This window comes from Emiliania huxleyi, assembly GCF_000372725.1.
Source record: "Emiliania huxleyi CCMP1516 unplaced genomic scaffold EMIHUscaffold_1041, whole genome shotgun sequence".
Classification (NCBI taxonomy): domain Eukaryota; phylum Haptophyta; order Isochrysidales; family Noelaerhabdaceae; genus Emiliania; species Emiliania huxleyi.
Window position 1 is genome coordinate 1,836 of NW_005202167.1, and position 10,500 is coordinate 12,335.

At 66.5% G+C, this 10,500-nt stretch overlaps 3 protein-coding genes across 3 annotated transcripts; all 3 read right to left on the reverse strand.

Moving 5' to 3' along the window:
• Positions 1-2,328: 2,328 nt before the first annotated feature.
• Positions 2,329-2,995, reverse strand: EMIHUDRAFT_251115 (hypothetical protein; the record flags this gene model as incomplete). The annotated part of the gene is made up of 2 exons (XM_005792847.1): positions 2,329-2,665; positions 2,739-2,995. The coding sequence occupies 2 exons, from the start codon at positions 2,993-2,995 to the stop codon at positions 2,329-2,331; spliced, it is 594 nt and encodes a 197-aa protein (XP_005792904.1).
• A 435-nt stretch (positions 2,996-3,430) lies between these two features.
• Positions 3,431-4,879, reverse strand: EMIHUDRAFT_251116 (hypothetical protein; the record flags this gene model as incomplete). The annotated part of the gene is made up of 4 exons (XM_005792848.1): positions 3,431-3,746; positions 3,961-4,124; positions 4,287-4,397; positions 4,490-4,879. The coding sequence occupies 4 exons, from the start codon at positions 4,877-4,879 to the stop codon at positions 3,431-3,433; spliced, it is 981 nt and encodes a 326-aa protein (XP_005792905.1).
• A 759-nt stretch (positions 4,880-5,638) lies between these two features.
• Positions 5,639-9,393, reverse strand: EMIHUDRAFT_446770 (hypothetical protein). The gene is made up of 3 exons (XM_005792849.1): positions 8,562-9,393; positions 6,572-8,416; positions 5,639-6,313 (listed from the first exon to the last, which is right to left on the reverse strand). Exons 1-3 carry the CDS (start codon positions 9,334-9,336, stop codon positions 5,955-5,957), a joined length of 2,979 nt encoding a protein of 992 aa, XP_005792906.1. The 5' UTR covers positions 9,337-9,393; the 3' UTR covers positions 5,639-5,954.
• Between the last annotated feature and the right edge of the window lie 1,107 nt (positions 9,394-10,500).

The window sequence follows — 10,500 nt, forward strand, 5'->3', positions numbered from 1 at the left end:
GGCGGGCGTGTCACGCGCGCGACATCGTTAACCCCGTGCACGCGAGAGAGGTGCACGTTGAAGCCGCCGGGCGTCGTTCACAGGCCGTGTCCACGGGCACGCATTGTCGGCGCAAGCTGCTAAAGTCTCACCCTTTGAGGCCCATGGCTGCCAGCCGCGTGATCTCGCCTGAGCGATCGGAGAAGTTGGCGCCTGCTACTCGTCGGATCGCGTCGATGTCAACTGTGGGATCGCAGACGGCAGGTGCGCCTCGTAAGAACATCGCCAGCCTGGGCCACTGCCAGCCGTCATCCATAAAGTCGTAGTCGACCACCATCACACGGCTGCTGTCTCGTTGCAGCGCCTGATTGATCAGAGCAAGGCCAGTCTCCATCTCGGCCCGAGCGATATCATCGTGCTTGCAGTGGACGACGGGGAAGCCGCCGCGCATGAACTCTTTGGAAAACCGAGTCACGCCAAAGTGTCGCCTGACGACGACCAATCGACTGCGCTCGATGTCAAGGAGGCCCGACACATTGAGGAAATGTCGGCCGCAGCCCCAAGGCCCAGCCCCACGGCACTTGGGTGTTCGCTTGACGCCGCACAGGTCGCTTGATCCGTTCAGCGACACGACCGGCGGCATCCGCCTTCTGCATACGTCGTGCGCCGGGAGCGAGATGTGAGAGACCGAGACGTCGCGGCGAGAGATGCACGGCGGCTTTGCTCCGTTCCAGTGATGCGAGAATGCAAAGATGCATCGCGCAATCTCCGAGGCGAGCCAGCGAGTGCCGCTGCTCTCGAGCCCGACCACGAACACGCGCATGTGTGCGGGCTCCATGCCGCCGGCTGCTCTCCAGCGATGCGGGCGGCCATGGCGACGCCAGGCGAGGAGGGCGGGAGGCACGCCGACAGCAGCGTCGGAGCTGCTGACGCCGAGCGCGAATCCCACGAGGGTCGATCTCATGATGATTCCCCAGTCGCCGTTCACAGCCTTGTTATTGAGAAGAAAATACCTCCGTTGGCGCCCTGCGCTGGTCTGTGAGAGGTTGAGGTGCGAGCCCTGGAGGCCCTGGGGATGGGGTGAGACTACCCGCGGGCCTAGAAGGCCCTCGCGCAGGGGGGTGGGACATTGAGACCTTCACACGGAGAGCAAAATAATGCTGCAAAAAAGGCGGCGGAGAGCAAATGCACGGACTAACAAAAAAGAATTCGATAAGTGTGTGTGAGTTAGATCTAGCTCATTCTGCAGTTAAGGGGAAACCCGGTACACGGAACTTACCCTCGGAGACCCGAACGTAGAGCCGAGCGGGAGGAAGAGGGGGAAGACGACTCCGAGGAGGACGAACCAGTGGAAATCCCGTTGTCAGCCGTCACGATGCACCCGAAGGGGACCACAGCGCCGGCATCATCAGTGAGGGCACACGTGTTCGAAGAGAGAGTGGACCTGAGCAATAATATGACTGGGTGGCAAATGATAGCAGTGGGCGTCAGAAGACTCGTCCTTGCTCGAGGAGAGCTCGATAGACTCGAGGGGCCAGGATATGCAGCGAGGAGGGCGGAGCTGCGCCGAAAGGCGCAAGAAGCCGCGAGAGCAAGGGACCGGCAGGAGGCGGCGGCGCCGCAGAACGAAGCAGAGGAGAGCGACGCGACAGAAGAAGAAGAGACAAGGGAAAGAACGACGAGAAGGGGGCGACCGCGAGGTGGCATGAAGGTCGCAGCGAGAATCTGCGAGAGACTGCGAAGAGAGATAGGAAGAGGCAGACTCCCTAGGGTGGGCGACGGCTAGCGCATCACACCCCTCTCCTTAAAATCCCTGTGTGGTGGCGGCGTGCCGTCCTCCCATCCCTCCCTTGGGTTGTCCGTTTTCTTTCTTTCTTTCTTTTCCTCACGTTGAAGGATAACCTTCTACATAGCAAGCTATCTCCAAAGGTCCCTGTGCTCCGCTGCTGGGCGCGATCCGCGATTTTTGAGCTCTTTTTGGCGGCCGGCCATTCAGCGCATTCTTGCTAGATTCTTGGCCCGGCCATTCTGCATTCATCACCAACATCAGTGATCAGCTCGTCAGCAGCTCGTTTGGCCTCTTTCCGCCCGCCGCTCATCTGGGGGAGTTCGGATTTCCCCATTTCTCCCCGTGTCTCCTTTCTTTTGGAAACTTTCTAGCAAGGGTGTGCGGTGCGCCTGTGCCGGTGCGGTGTGCGCCCCAGTGCGGCTGCGGGGTTCTACAGTAGGTGCCATCTACGGCTCTAAACATACGTACCCACTTCTCTGCATGCCGTACGACTGTCTCTCGTGCGGGAGTACTGCCGCGAGCTTGTATGCCCTTTCGCAAGAGGGAGCGGCTGGCTAAGCCTAGATCAGCGGGAGCTCGGAAATCGCTCGCTTCGGGCGCTGCGGGAAGATGGCACCCATGAGGGCAGACAGCACGGCGGCGGCGGCGGCGATGGCGCCCATCATGAGGAGCGCCGAGCCCTCGTTGGGGAGGGAGCACTGCGCCCAAAAGTACTCGTCGGGTACCAGCTCGGTCTGCACCGAGAGGTGGCCCATGCCGCCGTTGAAGAGCGTCGCATTCTGCACGAGCCCAAAGGCTCCAAAGCCCCAGCCGGGGTGGCAGCCGCCCGCGCGGACAGAGAGGGAGGACATCGACTGGCGGGTTGCGAAGCTGGTGAAAAAGAAGTTATTCGTGTACCTGAGGCGAGGCAGGAGGCGTGAGGGATAGCCTCTGCGCTGCGGGTGCAGCTGTAAGGGTGCGAGCGGCTCACTCGACGCTGCCGCGAAGCTCGGCCGGCCCGATCCAGACGCAGGCGGGGTTCGTCGCTACGGCACAGCTCCCGCACGACGTGTGGTGCGCACACGCGCACATCCCGCGCGCGTACGACGGATCTTCGCACTCGCCAAACGGCTCGGTGCCGATTGACGCCATCTCGCAGGTGCCGCTCGCGTGGCACCAAAAGCACCCCTCGCTTGAGTCACCAGGCTCGAGGCAGCTGTCGCAAGAGGCGTGGTCCGCGCAAGGCATTCTTGAGGCCAGGCAGATGCGTGCTCTCTCTCAAGAACTCGAGCCCCCACTGCGACCGCGCCAAGCACACGCAATTCTTTTCTTGTGAGCCGGTGTGTGTGCCAGTCCGCGCCAGTCCGCGCCCTTGTCGTGCCAGTGTGCTGTGAGAGAGGCTTGTATCTTAAGAATTCTTTTCTTCGTGCATGTGATTGTGCTAGCACGCGCCAGTTCGCACCTCTTGTTTAAATTCTTTTCTTGCTTTTTCTTTGTTCCCCGCCTTCCTGGCACGGTGATAAGGGAGGGACAGTTTGGGACGGCAACAGAGTGGAGAACCTCGCACACACTCCATGTCGCATGTGCGAGCGGTTCTCGAGGTTGATCATCCTTTGGCCGCGTTGGGTAGCATGTGTGTGAGAACGCAGAAGAGGCGAATGGGCCACCCCCTTATCCGCCCTCTCAGTCTCTCGACTCAACTCCCCTCGGGGGGGGCCCACGCGCCGTCGCCTCGAGCAGCCGTATGCACTCGCCCGCGTCCCTCGCGCTCTCAAACCGCTCGGCGAGCGCCTCGAGGCACGGCCGGTGGTTTTGCAGCATCGTCAGAGCCATCAGCGTGGCCCAGCGAATGCGGTCGTCGACGGCTCGCGCCTCGGTCACCGGCGGAGAGGCGGTCGCAAGCATCCCCTTCAGCTGGGCCACGTCGGCGTACCCGCCCTCCGCGCTGCCGCACGCGATCACCTCTGCGGCGACGCCTGCCATCGCCAGGACGGCCAGCCTACGCATTGTGAGTGGTGAGTAAGGAGGCGACAACCACGGCCAGCCCAACGACTGAATACGCCACCATCAGGGCGTGAAGACAGTGCCGTGCCGTGGGTTGGAAGCACCGCATGAGTACGAGGGATCCGAATACAGTGAGTGCAGCCGAGCAAGGCTGAATACGGCGCGACTAGTCCGCGACCGCTCCAGTGCCACAGCTGGAATGCAACGACCCGTGTTCCGCTTCTAGCTCAGCCGGCCCGTCGACCACGTCGTGCGTGCGCGCCTGCGCCTCTGGGCCGGCAAAGGCGACCTGCGCGCCCGCTCCGTCGGCGCTCGCGGCGTTAAACTCGGCCACCTCGAGCCCGAGCAAATGGCCGACCAGGAAGTGGCCCGCCTGCGGGTGGGTTCTGAGAGGGTTCCTGAGGGTTGCGACCAGCCGACCACGAGGCGACCCGCCTTCTCTCCTGTGAGCAGTCGGAAACCTCTCTTCTCCACGCGCTGGGGCAAGGGTCAGGCAGCCCTCGCCGCGTCCAGAGACGGGAGCCCCACGGCATACTACAGTGCAAGGCCCGGTGCGGTCGGGGTTGAGCGGTGCCTCGTGGAAGTTTTGTCGGCGGCGGTAGGCGGGGTCCAAGCGGCGCAGCGCGGTCACCGACGCCTGCATGGCCTGGGGGCGGCGAGGGAAGGAGTGAACGGGAGTGAACGGCGACAGGAGAGGTCGAAGGGAGGAGAGAGAGGCAGGGAGGAGGCCTGCGGCACAGCGACGCCGGCGGCGAGGGCGAGAAAGGGTGCGAGCGAGCAGATTGCGCCGAGGGGCAGCTTGGCCACTGGCGGCAGGCTCGACGCCTCGATGACAGAGGAGGTGACGACGCCAGAGACGGCGATGCCGGCGATCAAACCAAAGGTGTCGTCCTGGTCCTTCTGACCGCGCAGCCCGAGCTGCCTCTGCATGTCGTCCTCGGCCTTGAAGAAGAGCTTGAGCTCCCACAGCGCGACGGGCCGTGCACGAGGGCGCACGCTCCCCCAGAGAGAAACCTCTCCGGCGTTTCTGCCGGCGGAGAGCATCGATGCAGTCGGCACGGCCGACGCGGTCCAGACATCGGGTGCGAGAGCGGTAGAGGACGCCGCGGCGGCGCACAGTGAGAGCATATACGCAAGACACACCAGAACCCTGGAGGAGCTCCGCCCGCGCGCGGCGTAGGAATCCTACAGGCGGACACGGCGAGTAGAGGCCCTGCCCACCCAGGGTACCCATTCGAGGACTCGACAGGGCTCTGGGCAGAGAGACCTCGGGAGAGCGTGCGTGTGCCTCTACTCGCCAGGGCGGACACTGGCGACACTCGATAAAATAAAGAATTTAGCGGGCCGCATCGCGTCAACGTCAGAAGAGGTGCCCTGGATCCGCGCGGTGAGGCTGTCCGTCTCCCGCTCGCTCTGACTCTGTTCCCCAGCGTGTCCCGCGGGTGGAGCGAGAGGCCGTGGTGCGAGCCGCTGCGCGACGGGTGCGTGGCCCTGTTGCAGCGCCAGTTGCGCTTGTACTGAGGCTACTGCACTTCTTAGCTCAAAATAAAGAGAATTTTACCACGGACTCCCTCCCTCTGAGGGCACTTTTCGCGTCGCTGGGCCAGCCGTCCCCGCCCCCATCGCCACCCGCGCCGCCACCGGGTTGCGTGGTGCCAGAGGCGGCCCTGATGGCTCGCGTCTCGGTGCACGGGTACGACAGATCGTGCTGCCTCTTGCTGTGACACTCTTTATGCTCGGCAGAGAGGCCAGAGGCACGAGAGTCGAGAGAGCGGAGTCGCGACAGCGAGGGGGGGGGGGGGGGGGAGGGGGCTGGTTCGGCTTAGAGGTTAGCGTTCTCTAGGAAGGGAGTTGTGTGATGGCTGATGCCTGGTCTGCTACTCTACGGCTCTTTACTGCTTTTGAACCAGATTATATATATACTTCTCGCCAGCGAAGAGCCACGACCACACACCTCAACCCAATCTCCTCAACCCAATCCCCCACACACGCCCAGCGCGCCGTCTGATGAGAGCGACGCGCTGGCCGCTGCGGCCTGCGCAGTGCGCGCCTGCCGCCAAGCCCCCAATACCTCTCAATCCGTGTCGTTGCGCCGCAAGAAGTCTCGACGCAAACTAAATCGACATAGCAGCGAACGGCGTGCGGTAGCAATCGAACCGCCCTTACTATCAACCACGACGAACGTGCACGCGCGTAGTCGCATTTAGACGAACTCGTCGGCGTTGGTCTGCCGCGCGTACTTCAAACCCTTGACCCACACCGCACGCGCGCGAGCACGGATAGCGCCAATGACAGCCGCGGCCACAGCGAGCACGACCAAGCCCATCGAAAACGGGCCGAGAACAAGGTGCTTGCGAACCGGCTGGGAAGCTGCGCGCATGGCCGAAGCCTCGGGCGCCGTCGCTGCATCGGGCGCCGCCGCCGCCTGCTGCTGCGGCAGCATGCCCTGCGAGAGGCCGCCGAACGCGTTGCCGGTGGCCGCGCCCGACGCCTGGTACGCCTGCCCCTCCTTCTGGAAGTCGAAGTTCGGGTCCGTGAAGAAGCGGAACGCCGTGTCCATGCCTTGCGCGCCGAAGCCGGCGCCGGTCGCGGCGCCCTGCTGCGCAAACGGCATCCAGCCGCCGCGCGGCTTGGCGCCATCGGCCGGCGCAGCCTCGGCCGCAGGCGCAGCCTCGGCGGACTTCTCCCGGCCGAGCGCGCCAAACGCGGACTGGGTCTGGGCGCCCGACGCCTTGTACTTGTCGCCCTCCTTTGCGAAGTCGAAGTTCGGGTCCGTCATGAAGGCCGAGGCGGTGCCGGCGCCCTGCTGCATGAAGCCACCGCCGGTCGAAGCGCCCTGCTGCGCGAAACTCTGCCAGCCCGCCTTCTCAGTCGGCGCCGCCGCAGCCTCGGGCGCCGCCGCCGCCGCCGCCGCCTGCTGCTGCTGCGGCAGCATGCCCTGCGACAAGCCGCCGAACGCGTTGCCCGTGGCCGCGCCAGACGCCTGGTACGCCTGGCCCTCCTTTTGGAAGTCGAAGTTCGGGTCCGTGAAGAAGCGGAAGGCCGTGTCCATGCCTTGCGCGCCGAAGCCGGCGCCGGTCGCGGCGCCCTGCTGCGCAAACGGCATCCAGCCGCCGCGCGGCTTGGCGCCCTCCGTCGCCGGCGCCTCGGCAGACTTCTCAGCCGGTGCCGCCGCCGCCGCCTCGGGCGCCGCCGCCGCCGCCGCCGCCGCCTGCTGCTGCGGCAGCATGCCCTGCGAGAGGCCGCCGAACGCGTTGCCCGTGGCCGCGCCCGACGCCTGGTACGCCTGCCCCTCCTTCTGGAAGTCGAAGTTCGGGTCCGTGAAGAAGCGGAACGCCGTGTCCATGCCTTGCGCGCCGAAGCCGGCGCCGGTCGCGGCGCCCTGCTGCGCAAACGGCATCCAGCCGCCGCGCGGCTTGGCGCCATCGGCCGGCGCAGCCTCGGCCGCAGGCGCAGCCTCGGCGGACTTCTCCCGGCCGAGCGCGCCAAACGCGGACTGGGTCTGGGCGCCCGACGCCTTGTACTTGTCGCCCTCCTTTGCGAAGTCGAAGTTCGGGTCCGTCATGAAGGCCGAGGCGGTGCCGGCGCCCTGCTGCATGAAGCCACCGCCGGTCGAAGCGCCCTGCTGCGCGAAACTCTGCCAGCCCATCTTCTCAGCCGGTGCCGCCGCCGCCTCGGGCGCCGCCGCCGCCGCAGCCGCCTGCTGCTGTGGCAGCATGCCCTGCGAGAGGCCGCCGAACGCGTTGCCCGTGGCCGCGCCCGACGCCTGGTACGCCTGCCCCTCCTTCTGGAAGTCGAAGTTCGGGTCCGTGAAGAAGCGGAACGCCGTGTCCATGCCTTGCGCGCCGAAGCCGGCGCCGGTCGCGGCGCCCTGCTGCGCAAACGGCATCCAGCCGCCGCGCGGCTTGGCGCCATCGGCCGGCGCAGCCTCGGCCGCAGGCGCCGCCTCGGCGGACTTCTCCCGGCCGAGCGCGCCAAACGCGGACTGGGTCTGGGCGCCCGACGCCTTGTACTTGTCGCCCTCCTTTGCGAAGTCGAAGTTCGGGTCCGTCATGAAGGCCGAGGCGGTGCCGGCGCCCTGCTGCATGAAGCCACCGCCGGTCGAAGCGCCCTGCTGCGCGAAACTCTGCCAGCCCATCTTCTCAGCCGGTGCCGCCGCCGCCTCGGGCGCCGCTGCCGCCGGCGCCGCCGCCTGCTGCTGCGGCAACATGCCCTGCGACAGGCCGCCGAACGCGTTGCCGGTGGCCGCGCCCGACGCCTGGTACGCCTGCCCCTCCTTCTGGAAGTCGAAGTTCGGGTCCGTGAAGAAGCGGAACGCCGTGTCCATGCCTTGCGCGCCGAAGCCGGCGCCGGTCGCGGCGCCCTGCTGCGCAAACGGCATCCAGCCGCCGCGCGGCTTGGCGCCATCGGCCGGAGAGGGAACGTCGCGGTTGCGGTAGCCGCCGCCGCCGCCGCCGCCGCCGCCGTAGTGGTACCCGCCAAAGTCGCCTCCATAGCCGTAGTTGTGCTGGCGGTAGCCGCCATAGCCCTTGGCGGGCGCGCCGCCGCCGTACCGGTAGTTGTATGGGCGGTAGCCGCCGTGCCCCTTGCCGTATCCCTGGGCGTGCTCTTCGTGCGCGGGCTCGGCGTCCTCGTCGCCCGGAAGCACCGTGTTGGTCAGCAGGCCTGCGGGGGGGCGGCGGGGAGTGAGCGCAGTGGGAGGGGAGAAGCGAGGAAAGGCGGAGGGGAGGAGGAGGGGGGGGGGGGGGTTGCAAAGGGCGAGGGAACCAAGGGGCGACGGGGCTGCTAGGAAAGAGACGCGGCGGCGCACCCGCAGCGCCGGCGCCAATCGGCCCGCCGCCGACGACGGCGCCGAGGACGGAGGCCCCGATGACGGCGTTCGTGTGGCCACCGACAAGGTCCGCGGGGTGGCTCTGCACCCGCTTTGCGCACTCGTCGCTGTTGCCAAAGCACTCCAGAGGCCCAAACATGTCGCGAGACTTGGCGCCCTCGGCTGCCGGAGCCGCCGCCGCAGCCGCCTCCACCTTCTCAGCCGGTGCCGCCGCCGCCTCGGGGGCCGCCGCCGCCGGGGCCGCCGCCTGCTGCTGCGGCAGCATGCCCTGCGACAAGCCGCCGAACGCGTTGCCCGTGGCCGCGCCCGACGCCTGGTACGCCTGCCCCTCCTTCTGGAAGTCGAAGTTCGGGTCCGTGAAGAAGCGGAACGCCGTGTCCATGCCTTGCGCGCCGAAGCCGGCGCCGGTCGCGGCGCCCTGCTGCGCAAACGGCATCCAGCCGCCGCGCGGCTTGGCGCCATCGGCCGGCGCAGCCTCGGCCGCAGGCGCCGCCTCGGCGGACTTCTCCCGGCCGAGCGCGCCAAACGCGGACTGGGTCTGGGCGCCCGACGCCTTGTACTTGTCGCCCTCCTTTGCGAAGTCGAAGTTCGGGTCCGTCATGAAGGCCGAGGCGGTGCCGGCGCCCTGCTGCATGAAGCCACCGCCGGTCGAAGCGCCCTGCTGCGCGAAACTCTGCCAGCCCATCTTCTCAGCCGGTGCCGCCGCCGCCTCGGGCGACGCCGCCGCCGCCGCCTGCTGCTGCTGCGGCAGCATGCCCTGCGAGAGGCCGCCGAACGCGTTGCCCGTGGCCGCGCCCGACGCCTGGTACGCCTGCCCCTCCTTTTGGAAGTCGAAGTTCGGGTCCGTGAAGAAGCGCCAGGCGGTGTCGGTGCCTTGCGCGGCAAAGCCACCGCCCGTTGGCGGCGCCCTGCTGCGCGAACGGCATCCAGCCGCCGCGCGCCTTGGCGCCCTCGCCCGCGACAGCCTCCTCCTTCTCGGCGGGCGGGGCAAAGGCAGCATCAGCCTTGGGGTACGACGTGTACCAAGGCGGCGGCGACGGAGATGGGTCATCCGGTGTCCAGTCAGCCGCCGCCGACGAGAGGGTCGCAGCCGCCTTCGAGTTGGCAGCCGAGAGGTCCGCAGCGATGGCATCCGAGAGCGCACTGAGGAGCTCGGTGTCGGTGGCCTCCTTGTCTTTTGCAGCGCTGTCGTACACCGCCTGGGTGCTCTCCACCGCCGCCTTGGTCGCGGGCGAGCGGGAGCGGCTGCCCTCGGGAGTGGCCACCGCCGCCGCTATCACCGGCAGGGTCGCGGGCGAGCGGGAGCGGCTGCCCTCGGGAGTGGCCACCGCCGCCGCTATCACCGGCAGTAGGACCAACATTCGGCGCGCCATTTGCGCCTTGAATTGAAAAATGAAGAGGAAACCATGGATGCCACCTCTGGGTTCCGCAGAACGAAGCAGAGGAGAGCGACGCGACAGAAGAAGAAGAGACAAGGGAAAGAACGACGAGAAGGGGGCGACCGCGAGGTGGCATGAAGGTCGCAGCGAGAATCTGCGAGAGACTGCGAAGAGAGATAGGAAGAGGCGGACGCCCAAGGGTGGGCGACGGCTAGCGCATCACACCCCTCTCCTTAAAATCCCTGTGTGGTGGCGGCGTGCCGTCCTCATCCCTCCCTTGGGTTGTCGGTTTTTTCTTTCTTTTTTGGGTTCCGCCTCCTACCTGAACAGGGGGTCTGTTGTGTGTGTGTGTGTGTGTGTGTGTGTGTGTGTGTGTGTGTGTGTGTGTGTGTGTGTGTGTGTGTGTGTGTGTGTGTGTGTGTGTGTGTCTGTGTGTGTGTGTGTGTGTGTGTGTGTGTGTGTGTGTGTGTGTGTGTGTGTGTGTGTCTGTGTCTGTGTCTGTGTCGGCTCACTCACACGGGTCTGTTGCCACTGACTCG

Excerpts from the sequence above, each read along its gene's own strand:
- EMIHUDRAFT_446770 (XM_005792849.1), bottom strand. The coding sequence starts at position 9,336 with ATGCTGCCGCAGCAGCAGCAGGCGGCGGCGGCGGCGTCGCCCGAGGCG. Across the intron at positions 8,417-8,561 it reads GATTGGCGCCGGCGCTGCGG|GCCTGCTGACCAACACGGTG; the intron begins GTGCGCCGCCGC and ends GCCCCCCCGCAG. Across the intron at positions 6,314-6,571 it reads GCAGGGCGCTTCGACCGGCG|GCATGGACACGGCGTTCCGC; the intron begins GTGGCTTCATGC and ends TCGGCGCGCAAG.